Consider the following 18260-nt stretch of genomic DNA (forward strand, 5'->3'; position numbering starts at 1 on the left):
CCAAGAGGGAAAGACTGGTGGTTGATGCATCAGCACAGATGTGGCAACAATAGTTCATGCATGGGCGAATGGTGGCTTTGTAGAGGTATAGGATACTGGCAGGTGAAAAATGTATTAGCCTGGTTAAGGAAGCCCATTTTCTTTACAGTATCTTCATGTTGCCTGACTGTTAGACTGGGGAATTGGAAATGATATCTGCAATAACAATAAATACACACACAACTAATAACAATTGTTAATTTATCTTTTGAAGAAGAAGAAATATATCTTGAAATGTATATTTACAAGATGCAAGATCAAAATATAATTTATATCTGATACAGGGTGTCCAAAAAAATCACTGAACTTGACCCTGATTTTGGTAAAACAATTTCACAACTTGCATATGTTGTTGAATGTTATCCAAAATTAATTTCCAAAATATTATCTGTAAAATATCTGAAATAGAGAAAAAAAAAAAAAAAAAAAATCATTAATAGTAAAATTATAAAGATTTTCAACCCTTCAGTGACTTTTTGGACATGCTGTACTAATTCAACACATTATGACAGCCTTAAACATAATGGCAAAGCGGGAAGGGGGAACTGGAGGCTTTCAGGCATCACGACTAGGAGTAGCAACAGGCACTCTGGTTGTGACCAAGCCTACAAAGCATCCGTATAGTCTAAAATTACGCATTAACCTAATGCCATATGACATTTCACAATTTGAAATTAAAATAAATGTTTATGATTGAAAATTCAATTTCCATTGTCCAATGAGAGGAAGTAAAACAGCTTGTGCATAACCAATGTTCTCAATTGACTTACACAGTCGTTTATGGTAAAATGGAATTTTCAATTATGGATTTAAAAAAAAACATTGCCATTCTATTCTTTGACAGTGTGTAGAAAGCATTAAGTAGATGTTCGTTAATGTTATTTGAGTTTGTTTTTTTTACTTACCGTACTTAAAAGTATTCCAAAATACATAAGGATACCAATTACTGATTGCAAAATACATAAAATAAGTTTGCCAACAATAATAGCGAAATGTAAACAACTAGTAGTTTTGGCGTCTAAATCGGAAAATAACACTATTTTCATACATCTTAGGTGAAATTACTGATTGATTTTGAAACACCAGGGAAAAATTGGCTTTACTTTATTATATACTAGCAGTGCTACCCAGCATTGCCCGGGTGGTGAGAGATACTAAGACTATTGAGCAACCTTCTGGAAAAAAAATGTTTCAATCAAAATAGCGACAGCAAAAAAAAAAATAAAAAAATAAAAAAACATTTTTTTTAATTAGCCGCAGTAGTAATGCGAAAGACAAAAAGGAGGTGAAAAAAAGCTAATGCACTCACTATCTCAGCCAAGGTGACTTATGACATCATGGACCTTTGCAAAAATGTTGACACAAAAACTGACCCCTCCTTGCAAAAAATGGTCCAGTTGATCAGCACAGAATTAATCTTTTTGGCCAATTTTTAGATATCTTTCATCTGAGAAATTGATCTTTCTAATGATACCAATTTTGTCACAGTCCGATGCATCTGTCAAAAGTTTTTGGCAGACATACAAACAAATACTGACAAAAACACACATTTTCCCTTTTATATAATAGAAGTTTCTTGAATTGGTTTAAAAAAAAAAAGAAAGAAAGACATTTCGCTGACAGCATCATGGGCCATGAGTAAAGAGGTCGGGGCATAAGCTTTTAGTTTTCATGTTCAAACCCACATAATGGTGGTCTTTTTTTTTTTTTTTTTTTTTTTTAAAGGATTTTTTTTTTTTTTTGAAAGTTTTAACATTTAAACAGGGGTTAAAAGCTTTTTATTTGCCATAACATTTTCTTATTTCAAGGTTTACGTAATATGACTTTACGTCACGTGATTTTTTTTTCCTTTTGAAACAAAAACTGAATTATTTTCTAGCTTGCTTAAACTGGTTTTCACATACTTTTTGTGTTTTTTTTTTTTTTTTTCTTCTTTTTTTTAATATTCACACCTTTCTCCACCCCGGGCTGCGTCTAATTTCTTTTTCTGGGGATTGTTCAATATCCTTACTACACCACCTCTCTCCACCCGGGCAACACCGGGTACCCCCACTAGTTTATATATAAATCAAAGATGTTTATATTTACATAAAACATGTTTCCAGTATTTCTACAATAGCAAGTAAAAGAAATAAAGTGCTGCTGAGATTTTACGAAAAAACATATCCTTGCTTAATTTTCATTAAAATGTTGTAAGCATTAAACAGTTTGTAATTAATTGGGTCAACACATTCATAAAAACATGGGAAATCTAAATTATTTATTTCTGGGTGGTGTAATAAGAGATTTTAATTAAGAAAAAATGTGTTTTTATCCTACCTCCATGTAAGTAGGTTAGTTCATAGAATAAGTTTGGTATTGTGGTGATTGCTGAAGTGAACGTGGTTGACAAATGGTGTAATAATGAAAGGAAACGTGCTTGGACGAATGGATCAAAATGTGTCTACCTTTCTGAATTTATAACCTATCTACTATTATATAAAATAAATTTTATGCGGTAGTTCGTTCTCTATAGACTCCAAAACAGCTGGGCTAATTTTTATGAAATTTCACACAAATGTACTTTATGTATCCGACAGTGTTCTTATATAGGTTTTGTATCAGAATGTTTTCGATAAGTATCGATAATCGCAAAAATCCATTGAAAGAAGGAACAGGCGATTTTCACCAAAGTTAACACCCTTATACAGCCTAACATCATAAGTGCATTTGTAAAGTTTTATTACCATACAAGCAAAAAGGCCCGGCATATAAAATAAACAGTAGTTCTTTGATATGACAGGGGGGCATGTTCGAAATGAATGTTTCTGTTTAGAGTTCAATTGAAACAGGATACTTAACTTTTGCATTTTTAACTTTAATTCAAGCCATTATATATAAAAATAATTTCATAAAATCAACACTAGGTTCTCTACAGTGCAATCTAAACTACAATGTATTGTTGACTAAGTCACCGTGAGGAGGAATGTGAAGCTTCCTCCCGGTGCACTAGAGCAGGCAATCAATCAATTTGATTGAAAAATGGGCGATTTCACGAATTTCGATGACAATAAAAATATGGGAAAGTCAGACATTCGTTAATCATCGTTCAATCCTGGGCAACGTTGGGTTTTCCTGATAATTTTCAATAACAAAATAAATGTTTTTATACATATGTGCATAACACTTGATTCTATTGAGATTTGGATTTTTATACGAGGGCTATTTTAAGGATGTACGTTGTTCCCTTTATGGTTGCCAACTGTATCTTGTTACAGCTTGATCTCCCAGGGATTGTTTCCACGTATTTTCTAAGGTTTTTTAAAAAATTTTATTAGGCCAGTTACTCCTATCATAGCTGATATAATGTGTGTTTCTTTGGAGACAATGTTGTTTTTAAATCATATTTTACGTCCTGATATTTTATTTTTTCGCGTTCAGCTCTGTTAAGGTCATAGTCATTTAGAATAGGGACATCAATAATGAGCAAATTTCTCTCGGGCTTGTTCCATATTACAATGTCTGGCTTAATGACTTTGTTTTTATGTATCTGCCTGCCTGTATGTCTTTGTCATCGAACATTGTCACTTTTCCGTTTGATATCGGTGGTGGTTCCTGCTCCCAGATGGTCAACGATCTGTAAAGCTGCATCCCTCCACAGATCTTCCAATGTGTAGAAAGATTAATTTCCACTATTTTATTTTTGTCCTTTTCTTTTTCTTTTTTCTCCTTTGTTCTCTCTCTCTCTGTGTTTTGTTCTTCCTCCTCCTCTTCTACATCACGTGATCCTGTTCTGCTTGCTGATTGGGTGAGCCTCTCTTGCATGCTAAGTTTGCCCCAAGGTGCATTTTTGAGTTGAAAAAGTTACTTGCTGTTCTCACGCCATGAATGAAAAAAGTTGCGAAGAAAGGGTTAAATGTGTCAAGTTTAATTGAGGTCTCGGACAAGGAAAAGGGACCTAATGGTTTATGAGCAGTTTTTCGGTCCTGTAAAATAGTTGAAACGAAAGAATTGCTGATCCCTCCCAAAGAACAAAAGAATTTTTAAGTCAAGTTACTTGACTTTGGAATGTGTCTCTGACGAATCTGAGATGAAGAAAATTTGAGAGAGAACCATTTTTTTTAGTCGTAACTTGACTTTAAAACAGTTGAAATATGTGATGAATCCACAAAAATTAAATATCTCAGGATACAAATGAAACTCGGAATATGTTGCGGATGGTTTCTAGTTACCTGAAACCTCAGTATTGGAAATTTACCCAGAGAGGTGAACTTTACACCATCCTTAATTTATACAGGAAAATTACCAAAATAACCCTTATCCCTGAGTGGCTTCCGGGCCTTGATAAGTGGTGATCACTGTGTAAAAAAAAAAAAAAAAAAAAGAAAAAGGTTTTTCGTCTAATTATCTTGCTTATGAAAATGCTCCCAAAGATTAACTATAACTGATGAAGCTAACGGTTCAATGGAGAATGGACAAGTTTAACTGAGGAGATGAAGACTAATGTTTTAAAAGAACTCTGAACAACAAAAACAGGAAATTATGTAAAGGATTAATACAAACTGTGAACCATTTTTAGTAAGTGAATCCCCCTCTCTCCTTCTTTCTCTACCTTTCTCTCTTCCTTGCACTACCCTTTTAAACATTAAAATACAAGAACTTTTAAGCCAAATGGACGACTCTTGGCAGCCGATCGATTATAGACTTTTCCTATCAAGACTTTCTACTTAATAAAATCTTCATTTTTAAGTTGTTTTACTCCCCCCCCCCCCGGATGTTTCTTTCTTTTTGTCTAAGTTGCAGGCAACATGCTACAAAGAATTATCTTCTGTGGGACATAACAGATAATATTTTCTTCAAATATAGGTGTGGTCGTGGCTGTGACTAAAGACAATGTTTCAATTCATCAGCAGGAAGTATTTTACTAATTATGTACGACAATTTATTTTACTAATTATGTATGACAATTTATTTTACTAATTATGTATGACAAATATACAACAAAGCATGACAACTGCTCCTGCTGATTCTCTACTCCTGCGATATTTAGGCACATCATTTAAGCAAATTGTCGTGTCGGAAGTTACATCAATTGAAATGTTGTGAAAGTCACACTGAAGATGAGAACAGTAGTCCAAAGAATTCAAACAATACAAATAATTCTCATCTAAAAAATTTAGAGACATCTTAAGCATAATTTCTTGAAAAAAAAAAAATTTCTCTTCTAATTAAGTGCATCCAACAAATTTGTCGGTCAACTTTCCATTGATAGTATTGAATTTGTTGCCACCAACATGTTACATGAAGACTAAGTGACCAACTGATATATCAAGAGCGGGGGAGACGGTGATGATGACATGGCTTCAAGACTAGTGGCTTTAAATGTCAGTTAATCCATTTTTATACAAAAGAGATAATTAATATCTCATCAACTATTATTTTTGTAGGTGGGTTGTTCTTTTGTGATCAATTTTGGATCTGAAACTGTGCTAAGTATTTTCCTGGCGTAAATGGGTGTCTAAGTGATGGGAGAGTCTGTCTTTTTTGTTATTTCGTGATTTTGTTTCTATTTTTTTTTTTTTCTTCCTTTTAGTTCCCCCCTCCTTTTCACTTAAAAAAAAAAAAAATTCCTGGTGTTACCAATCAGGCTGTCTGAAGATACTGGCTTCCTGACCTAAAATGCACCAAACGTTGATATTATTGTTTTTGTTTTCTCTTCCTTTCACATTGCTAAACTCTCAGTCATGTTCTGTAACGTCAAAAATGAATACGATTTTCCTCTACAAAACAACTAAACCAAACACCATGAATAAATATCTTTATTTTGGAGATATTTTGAAAATATAAACAACTTAAAGCATAAAAACTGTTTTTTTTTTTTTTCAAGATTACTCAATTCGGTATTAAATCACCTGAAAAGGGTTGATGTGCCATAAAACAAAACAACTAAACGGCTTTTTTCGTCTTTTCTTTGCTCTCTCTCTCTCTTCATGTTGTCTGTGAATGTTTAGCTGGGGAGTTTTGAGGGATTTGCACGTGAAGAAGGTTAGCAATGATATCAGCTGAACCGTTGTGAGAATAACACTAAAGATGAGAACAGGTGAATATTCTTTCAGAATGATTCATTATACGAGATAAATCTCGATGAATAACATTGTTCAATAAGATTTTGTATTTAACAACAGTGATTCTTAAGTTATCTTGTTGTAGTAGTCGTAGTAGTAGTGGTGGTCACTTTTTGAACCTGAAAGGTCTGGTGCATAGAATGTATGGTACAAACCATCCCTGTGGCAAGACACTAGTCTGTCGCCACTTATATCTCTCAGTAAGGCTGATGCCCTTTAAGAGACCTGAATAGAGTATTTATTTATGCCACTTAGTATTTTCAAACAGTCACCGTCTAAGTATGACCAGGCTCAACATTGCTTGATTATCATAAAGTTTATCCTTCCTTCTTTTAGTTATCGCCAATTTTACTTTGATAAAGCAACAACACAAAAACTATTATCACTCATCTCTTTTCTTGAGTGCTATATTTTCTCTCCTCCTTCCCATTTATCACTTCTTCCATGGCATAAAATGATGGGTCTCCTTTATCTCTGTGATAATTCACAGAGCTGTGCTCTGATAGATGTTCATTTGTTGTTAGTTTTTGATAAGGGTAACCTGGAGTTTTGAACCATCCTTTATAGTAAAAGTTAACTAGACTTTCAGACCACACATTTTAGTAGTTGTAACTAAACTTTTGAACAACACTTTTTACGAGGTGTAGCTAGACTTTTGAACAACACTTTTTACGAAGTGTAACTGGACTTTTGAACAACACTTTTTAATAATTATAACTAGATTTTCAGACCACACTTTTTAGTAGTTGTAACTAAGTTTTTGGACCACACTTTTTGGTAGTTGTAACTAGACTTTCAAACCACACTTTTTAGTGTTGTAACTAGGTTTTTGGACCACACTTTTTGGTAGTTGTAACTAGACTTTCAGACCACACTTTTTAGTAGTTGTAACTAGATTTTGAGCCACACTTTTTACTAGTTGTAACTAGATTTTGGGGCCACACTTTTTAGTAGTTGTAATTAGAGTTTATCTCTTAATAGGGTTAATTAAATATTCAATCACTCTTTTTGGTAACAAGATTTTTGGATCACTCTCTACATTATAATTTACTGATTTCTCATAATTACTCTCCCTTTTTTTGTGCACTCATGCATGATTTACAGATTGTCAGCATTTTCTTAGCCATAAATGATTTTTATTTCTAGCAATCGATGTTATTTCAATATTATTGATTATATTAGGAAATGTATCGTGTAGGCATGAATAAACAATCAATATAAATTGATAAAAGTAAGAAAAAGACAAGCTACCACCGATATATCTTGTTTCTTTTTATGAAAACTGGACTAGTTTATATTCTGCTTCGACTGTTTCTTCAACTTGTAAAATGTAGAAAGTCTCCAAATGGGTTTATTAGACGATTTTTGTTTATTTGGTAGAGAATTGTAACCTTTCTTTTAACTTGTATATAATTTCTCAACACGTCTGTATAATTTATTTTATTAATATTTTTATCTCTACTCTAGCACATTAGAGACAAGGTTAAGTGATAGTGTGAAAAGCCAGCACATTAGGATTAGCCTACTTTGGGCTATAAAAATGCCTGAACAGCCCTGTCGGAATTCCCTGGTACGGGCACTTTAGGCAATTAGCAATAAACGAACCATTTCTCAAAGAGAAGGTAAAGCCTGGAAGAGTGGGTCTTCTGAGACTGAACAGCATGATACTTCAACCTGACAGAGCAGAGCCAGAAGAAATCATAACAGTCTGCCCTCTGTCAGACTGATCGTTGAGCATGAACAAACTGCACAAACTGTGCCAGGTTTTATTAATATACATAATCACAGACAATAAATAATAATGATCAAATGGAGTGATCAGAATTCTCGCACTGGCAACCTAACTCAAACCTCTGTCCTATCGTAGAAGTGATGCATCCCCTGCACCTATTTTAACAAGTATTTTCATACTCTTTCTGTCTTTCCCCTTCCCCCTCTTTCTGTCTTTCCCCTTCCCCCTCTTTCTGTCTTTCCCCTTCCCCCTTTTTCTGTCTTTCCCCTTCCCCCTTTTTCTGTCTTTCCCCTTCCCCCTCTTTCTGTCTTTCCCCTTCCCTCTCTTTCTGTCTTTCCCCTTCCCCCTCTTTCTGTCTTTCCCCTTCCCCCTCTTTCTGTCTTTCCCCTTCCCCCTCTTTCTGTATTTCCCCTTCCCCCTCTTTCTGTCTTTCCCCTTCCCCCTCTTTCTGTCTTTCCCCTTCCCCCTCTTTCTGTCTTTCCCCTTCCCCCTCTTGCTGTCTTTCCCTTTCCCTCTCTTTCTGTCTTTTCCCTTCCCTCTCTTTTTGTCTTTTCCCTTCCCTCTCTTTTTGTCTTTCCCCTTCCCTCTCTTTCTCTCTCTTTCTCTCTTCTCTTTCCTCCCTCTCTTTCTCTCTCTCTTTCTTCCCTCACTTTCTCTTTTTCTTCCCTCACTTTCTTTCTTTTCCCTCCCTCTCTTTCTTTCTCTTTTTTTTTTAACTTCCCTTTCTTTCTCTCTTTTAATTTGTTACTTATTCACTCCACAGTGATCGTATTTTGAGTCTCATCCACACTGATGATTGAACCTTTTACCTTCAGAAAAGTGTAACTTACAACTGAATTTTATCAAGTACTGTATCCACTATGCTACAGGTCAAAATACAACTGCAAATTACTTAGGATTTCTACCTAGATTTGGCTGACAGAATGAGAGCACACTACCGCCATAAAAGGTTCCATTTGAAATTCCGTGCAGATTCCCGGAGTTCGATAAGATACCCATATGAAGAAGGTTTGAGGTTACATTGGTCGAAACATTGTGAAAATGACACTCAAGATGAGAATAGTAGTCCGAATAATACAAATCTCTACAACTTCTTCCATTGTGGTTTCTAGATTTCCACAATCATGGTTTAATTCTTTTCTAGAACAACCTCATCTTCAGAACTGATATCCCTTGCATTCATATTTTTCAAATCATCTCCAAACTGTTGATTTTTTTAAATCCCCTTCACCAGCTTTTTTCAAGAAGAAAAGCATTATTTTATTTTCCTTAATAACTCTGACACATCTTATATGCAGCTTGCTTGGACCAGTTTCCTCCACTGTTCATGTCTATTCATTTTCAATTCTTCAGTGTTCAATTCTATGTCATTTCTCAACTGGTCTGCAGAAGTCACTTTTCTGTTGCTCACTTCAAACAAGGTATATTACTACTGAAACGTAAGGTTTCAATGATAGGGCCAGATTTATAGTGGGGAGCAATCTGGGTGAAAAGTTGGGCAGCAGGATGTTTGCTCAGATTACATTTAAATTTCTGCATGTAGGTATGGTCAAGGTGGGGATAGAGAAGTGTGTAGAACTACACGTTCTGAAAAGAATAGCTTTATTTGATTGAAAACCCACTAAAAAAGAAACTTCCATTTGAATGGAATTTCAGCAATTAATAAGTTTTATTCTTCAATAAACGTTTATTTCCTTTCTTTTTTCTTAAAATGATTTTGATAAAATGTTTTTGACAGAACATTTATTTTTTTAATTTCTTCTTGAGTTTGGTTTGCTTAGCTGAGGCAGGCGTTCTCATTTGCTTATTTTTCTCACGTTCAACTGAAGTATCAGGTTTTTGACTGAATGCAGCAGATGTTTAGTATCAATCAGAATGTACTTTTTCTTCGCCATTCTTAATTTAAATAAAACATTTTTGTGATAGACAAATATTCTATGTAATGTCCTCTCCCTCTGTGTCTTCTCTAGTTCTCTCCCCCTCTTTGTCTCTATTTCTCTCTCTTTCTTTGTCTCCTCCAGTTCTCTCTCCCTTTTTTCTATCTCTTCCTTTTTTCTATCTCCCCTCTCCCTTCTATCTCCCCTCCCTCTCATCTCTCCTTCTCTCTCTTTTATCTCTCCTCTTTCTATTTTTCTTTCCTATTTTTCTCTTTTTCCCCTCTCTTTCTCTTCTCTTTCTTTCCCCTCTCTCCTCCTTTTCTATCTTCCATATCCATATCTCTTTTTTTCTCCCACCTCTCTACCTTTCCTCTCTTTATCTGTCTCCTTTCTCTTTCTGTCGCTCTAGCTTTTTCATACAAAATATAAAACTAGTAATAGCAATGTACAACATGGTAAGCATTTTATTAAATGAACTTTTTTTTTCTCTCTCTTTTGAGAATATACACTTTTCTCAACCTTTGACAAAAATGTCTATTTTTAAAGTTTCCTTTATCAAGTCAAAATCTCTCATGTATATCACAATATAACACTAATGTTTAAAAAAAAAAAAAAAAAGTTAAAATTTTATTTTCATTGTAATCTAAACAAAATTTACCTTTAATATGCTTTTCTTCATTTTTCTTTGTCTTCAAGGTATGGAAGCGTTTGTCACGAATGCAACGGAGTGTGATTTTGTTGATTCTGTTGCTTGGCTTGTTATCCATGCTTTATATCATCCCCGTTATGCAACTGGAATGGGCAAAGAAACGCGAAATGTCAGAACTGATCAAGAAGAAGACTTTCTTTTTCCGTACACAAAGCAAAATATTGCGTTCAAAGTTGCTTGATGAGTTGGAACAGCAACAGAAAGCCAAGCAGCAACTGTCAGACTTGCAGGTAAGAAGTACGGATAATTGTATTAGCTGACACAAGTCACGAAATTGCCTCAGTATCCACATGTCCATTTTAACAAAAAAGTCAAAATCATGCAGTAGTCTATTTGGTTGATCAGTAAGTGATATTACACTTATCAATGCAAAAGGCTATATTCAAATTTGTATTGTTTATTCTGGTTTAGTTATATAGGAAATTAAGAGTGTCATCAGATTATGTGATCCCTTGCTTGGCAACCTCACCAACCTTAACATTGTTTCCGTAGTCTTGGACAAAATGTAGAAGAAATGGAACCTTTCTCACTCGTTCTAATGTACTGAGTAACCATCTTGTAACAGCGAAATGCCCTCACTCCTTCAAGCGACCTGCTTTTATATTACATTCACCCGCGTGAATCTTTTGTGGTCTTGCGAGATCACATGAGACTGTTTCTGTTAAATATCGCAGACACCATCTTGGTTTCTCTTTTTCCTGTCCAACGCGCATGACAGGCAGGCACGTGGGCGCTTCACAGGTAGATCGTTTGTATTTTTGTTTCTATTTCCCCATAAGTCTTTTTTCTTTCTGTCTTCTCTTTTAGCTGTGCCGTCTATCACATTGGCGACTTTCAAGGGGGTGTGCACTGGTTCACAACTATATAAAATAAAATAAGAGAAACAAGAGAACACAGACTCTGACACTTTAAATATTAGTTCCATTCTGGACGTGTGTGACACTGTTGACCTTCTAAACACTAAGATTCACATTTGTCACAGGCTGAGTTGGTGAGCTCATCTCGATCTCCCAAAGCTCTCCTGACCCGGTCCAAGTCACAATTTGTCTTGACTGTGTCTAATCCACAACTGTCATCAACCGGATACTGCCCTCAACTGTCATAAAACCAACTCTAAAAATATATCCGGTCCTTTTGTTCCCATCATTTGCCACACCTTGATTACAACCCTATCTCAGCTCTCCTTTGTGTATGTTAATGAAAAACTTCCTATTCCTTTGTTCTACTGATGAACCTATTACCTCTTTTGTTATACTCCTTTCCTCTTTTTTTTTTTTTTTTTTTAGCTTCCCAACACTTGAGGGCGGTGGGCAACGTCTATAGTATCACAAGAGTTTCTCTTGTAGGTTCTTTCATCTCTCTTCTTTGGTTTCTTTAAAGCAGGCCTCTCATATTATTGTTATTGAACTCAACTTTATCTGTCTCCATAGCATAAGTTTATCTGACTCAAATTTGTATACTTTAGTTATATAGGTTAAAGTACTTTTTCTGGTAGGTTCACACATCTGTCTGGTTTCATGAAAATATGACTTATCTGCTTCTATGGCTCAAATCTATATAGTTCAATCTTATCTAGCTCAGTTATATAAGAGGTTGAGACTTTCTCTTCTAGGTTCTTCCCTTTCACTCTGGTTCTTCACTAAGACACCTGGATCAACTTTATCCTGTTCAGTTTTACATCTTTATTTTTCTCGCATCTCTTTTGAGTTTCTTCAAAATAAAATTTTGATTCCGCTCAATAGCTCAAACTCTGTATTTAATTTAATTATATGATAGATCAAGAGAGATTCTCTCAGATGATCTTTCATCTCTCTTCGTTGATTTCCTCAAAATAGAACTCTGACTCAATTTTATCTGGTTCAGTGGCTCAAGCTTGTTCAAACATATAGAGTTCAATGTTATTGGAGTATTAAATACTCCATGAAATTTTTCTATCTTTTTTTTTCTTCAAAGTATATTATTTAAAAAAGTAAATAACTTCCTTATCATTTCAAAAGATTTAAATTTTGTTTTAGCAGAAAAGTTGTGCATATTGATCAATCAGGGTTTCATATGCTTGTGACGACATGTACTAATAGATCATTTTGTTTTGAATTTTCTTTGGCTAGTATTCTCCACCAACCATTTTTTTATATGTTAATATTATAATTTCTGTAAATCTCTCTATATAAAGCAAAGTTGTTTGTATGTGTGTAGTGGCATCACAGATAAGTAGTTGATCTAAGAGACAAAGTAAATGCAGATTTGGATTCAGCACCTTCAGTCTGATGTCCTAAGAGGTTCTTGAACCTTTTTAAAATCCATGATTCAAAATTAAAAGTATATAAAAAATAACATTAGAAAGAAATATTTCAACATTTTTAGTGTTTCATTTCCAGTTTAATCTATATTATATTTCTATGTCTGTTTGCCTATCTATTCCACATTTTCTCAGAGACTGCTTAGTCAATGTGGTTGAAATTTTGTAAAGACCTTTGTTATGATAAGGTGCAGCAAATTAAGTATTATGGTATATGCTTGATGCACAGTTAGGGACTAGTTACCACAATACAATATTTACTCTAGAAATTTTCTGGGAAAGTACTGGGTCGATTTGACTGAAATTTGGTATGGATTTTTGTTATAAGTTGCAACAAACTAAATATTATGGTATTTATTTGATGCACAGTTAGGGATTAATAATGATTAGTATTTAATGCGAAAATGAGCGCAAGTATTTAACTATATTCAACCATCAATTTGGCATAAGGCACTCATTTTAAGTCAACGGGCTATAACTTTTGCCAATTTTTAACAAGCTTAAAAGTCAAGTATTTTCTATTAGCTGATTGAACAACATACTTATAATAATCTGCTGGGTCTTTTTCACTACTTGTAAGAAAAATGAATAAACATTTAAAAATAAATCAAGATGTATACCTGTTAAATAAGAATCAGTTCTAAGTGACAGTCTTCTGCAGGTTGATGGTTCAATCCTCACTACAGGTGGTATTAAGAATAAAATAATTCTAAAGATGGAAAGATTAGGGAAGATCCACTGAAAGTTTGGACATGGGGGGGGGGTGCTATGTAGATCATGTTGTCAATGATGCTATCCACCGATTAGAGCATAGATATAAACAGGGAAGGATTTGGAGCAAGAGGTTTTGAACTATTTTATGCATGTAGCAATGTGGAGAAAAAAGATGAATGGAATGCAAAAGAGTTTGAATGAAGAACAGAAAATAAAGTTGTACAGAGTACTGTTCAAGGACAGTGTTTACAATGAGACTCAACGATGAAGAAGAAGATCTGGGCATGAGAGGCAGTGACGTTATCATCTCTACTATTATATAAAAAGAACTTTGAGTATGTCTGTAAGCTCGTTCCCTATGGACTCCTAAACGGCTGGGCTGATTTTTTTATTTAAATTTCACATAAATGTACTTTATATATCTGGCAGTATTTTTAGATAGGTTTTGTATTGAAATGTCTTCGATAAGTATTGATAATCGATAATCAAAAAAATCCGATGAAAGAAGGAACAGGCGATTTTGACTAAAGTTAAAGTCTTCTACAGCCTAACATCACAAGAATATTTGAGAAGTTTTATTATTGCACAAATCAACATTAGGTTCTTTGATATGACAGGAGTGCGTTCAAAATGAATGTTTCTGTTTAAAGCACAATTGAACCATGACAGTTGATATTTACATTTTAAACTTTAATTCAAGCCATTATACAGGGTGGAAAGATAAATTTGTCGCCCTAAAGAAAACAACACTACAGCTTTATTTTAAAACTTTTATTGAAAAAATCAATTCAAGTAACTTGTTTCTGTAGTAGAGCTGACATTTATTCAATGTAGCCACCTTCAGCCTCAATCATTGCCTTGATAGGGATCTGGAACTGGGAGCATGTCTTTTCCACAATTGCTGGTGAGAGCTTGGCAAATACTCAGCAGATGGCGGCAATCAGACTGGCTTTGGTGTTGTGGGAGGTTATGCTGGTGATGTTCTCGATGTATGACCAAACGAAGTAGTCCAGCGGGTCAGGAGAGGAGGGTACCAAATCGTAGCATTCCTTAAAAAGCCAAATCTAGGTCTCTTTGGACTTGTGTACCAGCACTGAGACCTGCTACCATACCTATGGTTTGCCACCGGCCACCTGATTGCACCAGGTAATCACCATACTCTTCAGCACATCTAGGTACACTTTGGTGTTGACTTCCAAGCCGACTTTGAAGATATGAGGTGGCATGATGTGGCCCTTATTTGAAACCACACCAAAGACCATAACCATGGCTGGAAACTTTGTTTTCATCACCCTGGGTATGTCTCTGTTATTCTGTGGCAATCTAGCGATGCATTTTGAGGGTGCTGGCAATGGTCCTGTTGTCATAACTTGAATTGGTAAAGAGCGTGAGTTGTACAGCAGCACATCTCTGATCTCGCTCATTGAACATTGTGGCTTTCAGATATGATAGAAGGCTCCTATCACTCTTGGGATTTGTACACAACTAGCCAACTAGTAGATGGAAAAAGAAAACTGGTTTTCATCAAATGGAAATGGAATCATGTCGTCTTTTCTAGGGTGACAATTTTATTGTTCCACCCTGTATAAAAGAATAATTTTATAAAATTAACAGTAGGTTCTCTACAGTGCAATGTATATTATAATGTATTGGGAACTAAGTAACTGCAGGGAGGATTGTAAAATGGGTGATTTTACTGATTTTGATGACAATAAAATATGGGAATGTGAAACATTGGTTGATCCTCATTTATTCCTGAGCAATGTCATGTCTCCCTGCTAGCTTTTGATAAAATCAATCTATGATATACTTCTTTCACCAGCAAATTTAATATGTTGATAGGATGACAAATGTGAGTGAATCATGTTTTGTCATATTGTCCGCTAGGATTAAATAGGTAAACATGGCAACACAACCAAGTGCTAAAGATTGTAGGAAAATGGTTGACAAAGAAAGTGGATGAAATAAACGATGGGAAAAATCCAAGAAGTCTGAAAAGTTTGAAAAGATGAATTTTGTGAAAGAAAAAAATGTAATGAATACAACAAATAGAAAGGCAACCAAGACAGTTTTAAATTGAACGGAAAATTGATGTTGATTTAGGGAAATCTCCAGTTTTCTCTGCAACTGCAACAACATAAATGTCAGGTTGGAGAAAAGTAATTACAATAGAGCTAACAGTAAGTTCGAAAGATAACGTCAAAGGTGCAGAGAACAGGAAAGAAATAAGATATAAGAAGTTAATTGAAGATTGTGAAAACAACAGATGGCAGGTGGAAGATTACCATATTAGAATAGAAGCAAGAGGTGACATTGAAAATAGTTTTCTTTACCTGATTAAAAATCGATTTGGATTGAAAGAAAAAGGAGCAAGGAAATACTGTAACCCTTATCCTTGAGTGGCCTCTTGGCCTTGATAATGTGGTGATGCCTATGTAAAAAAAAAAAAAAAAAAAAAAAAAAATATGACAACAGTGTAAAAGGCATCACTTTGGTTGTGGCTGAAAAAGAGATTATTTTGGCTGAAATAAAAAAAAAAGAATTTTATGTGCATTATAGCAACCATGAAACATCAACACCACAAGGCCAATAACATTTTTTTTTTTTTTTACAAAGAAATCACCATTTATCAAGGCCCAAAAGCCATTCTAGGATAAGGGTTAATGAGTGTACAGTAGTCAATGGGACAATATCATAGTAATTGTGAGTAGTGGAAATTTGGTGAATTGGATTACTTAAGGGGACGACTCATTAAGAACTTGTTTACGTTGGACTTGAAGATAATCATATTGTAGTCAGCTGGAAAGAGGGAAACTAAAGAGAGTTTAACAGGCAGGCAGTTCTAAGAAATAAGCTTTGTTCATGGAATCTACATTTAGGTTTAGGCATAGATAAAGAGTGAGGGAAATTATTAATAGTGATTAAAGCTAGATGAGTGTTTTTCATAAAATTTTGGTGAGGGGGCCCAATAGATTGGAGCTCAGACGAGCACTTGCCATGAAAATAGCGATAAAGCAGAGACAGGCTCGTAACATCTTTTCTGTGGGAAAGAGGTTGCAGGGAAGAGAAAAGAGCATCCCCCTACTAGGCTAGAAAGTCTATTTTGAGCTCTGTCAAGGCAGGATAAGCTGCTTCTAGCAGCTTCTGTCTAGATGTGGCAACAGTACTCCATCCTTAGATGTACTTGGCTCTTATAAAGGCAGAGAATTGCATCTGCAGTGAGATATCTACTGGATGGGGTAGAATGATCCTACCATTTTTCCAGCGACCTTGGCAACGGCTTTGATGTATGTGTTCCATTTCAGATCAGAAGCAAAGGTCAAACTCACAAGCTTGTCAAAACATGGAGCCTCCCCAAGACGAGAGCCATTCATTTCAATTGATGGCAGACAGGAATCAGAGCGTTGATGATGTAAAGATAGAAGCTGATGTAGATGTAGTCTAGCCGAATGGAAACTATATTGCATGTCACTGAGGAGGTTATTTTTTGCTGAGGTGGTTGACTACTTCTCTATTTAACACAAATTCCAGCAGCATGACGCACAAGAGACTTATTCTGTACCAAGAGGGAGATGTGCGATCATCTGAATTTTTAAATATGGGACATACTGATGAGGTTTTCCAAGGTGTTGGAAAACAATTCTCCTTAAGACAACGTTTAAACAGCTTTGTAAATATGAGAGCTAGTTCTGCTTGAAGCTTCTTCAGCACTGTAATTGGAATGCCATCAGGGCCAGTTGCTTTACTGAAATTTGGTTTTTGATTAGCTTGGCAACATCACGCACATATATTTCCATGTCAAATAATGTGTTTTCAGATACAGGAGGAAATACAGGAGGTTGGTGGCCTTGATCGCATAGGGTAGAATGAGCTGCAAAGTTCTTGGCAAAGAGTTTGGCTTTGCCTGATGCTAACAAGATTACCTTCGGTCCATTGATGATGGTTGGGATGGAGCACTTTTGTTCAGGATCCTGTTTGTTATTTGCCAAAACAGGTGGGAACCAAGTTGCTGCTCAGCTACTCAGCTACTTTGGACTTAACGGACTGAGTATACAACTCTCTCGCATTCTTTATTATTCTTTTACAGTGGTTGCTGGCAGTTCTGAAGGCAGCTTTAGTCTCAGTACATCTATTATGCTGGAAGCAATGGAAAAAGTGATTTCTGTGCATAATGGCAGCACCACGTTCTGGAGAGAACTACGGCTAGCTGTTAGGTTTTTGCTGGAAATTTTTGGAGGGTATGACTCTGTCTATTCTAACAATTAACCATTCTGTCAGGTCTGATACGATAAAGGGCATGGAATGCAGGGGTAGATCTGATATAAATTTACAGAAGTTATCCCAGTCAGCCATAGAGTATTGATATACTGTATGATGGAGAGGTACATCTGAAGACTTATTACATTTTGTTTTCATCTTAACTAAGACAACCGAGTGGTCAGAAAATCCCAGTGGAGACAAAATGGAGGATGAACATAGCTCAGGGCGAGTTGTGAGAAAAAAGTCTATGAGACTTGCATACTTATCATCAGTGTTGAGCACATGGGTGGGTTTGTGAATAATCTGAGTAAAGCTATAAGCAATGGAGAAATCCTGACAGAACCTCCCCTCATCATCTGTCTTGTTTGAGTGGGTTAACCATTCTACATTGTGAACATTGAAGTTTTCACAGACCGTGAATATTAGCCGAAAGATGAGCAGATACATTGTGATCAATTTTCTCAGATATGCTCTTAAAGATAGTAATTCCGCTGTTGTGGGGGCGATAAAGAGCAAATATAAATGC

At 35.3% G+C, this 18260-nt stretch overlaps 1 protein-coding gene across 1 annotated transcript in view; it reads left to right on the forward strand.

Annotated features, from left to right (window-relative positions):
- The window catches only part of LOC145248096 (endoplasmic reticulum mannosyl-oligosaccharide 1,2-alpha-mannosidase-like), a 92293-nt gene that overhangs the window by 42525 nt on the left and 31508 nt on the right, over positions 1 to 18260 (forward strand). The window contains exon 2 of the mRNA XM_080109885.1: positions 10449 to 10691. Coding sequence (XP_079966011.1) covers positions 10449 to 10691 — 243 coding nt within the window. The remainder of the gene's footprint in view (positions 1 to 10448; positions 10692 to 18260) is intronic.

This window comes from Euprymna scolopes, chromosome 26 (assembly GCF_053919585.1).
Source record: "Euprymna scolopes isolate OS-2025 chromosome 26, ASM5391958v1, whole genome shotgun sequence".
NCBI classification, from domain to species: domain Eukaryota; kingdom Metazoa; phylum Mollusca; class Cephalopoda; order Sepiida; family Sepiolidae; genus Euprymna; species Euprymna scolopes.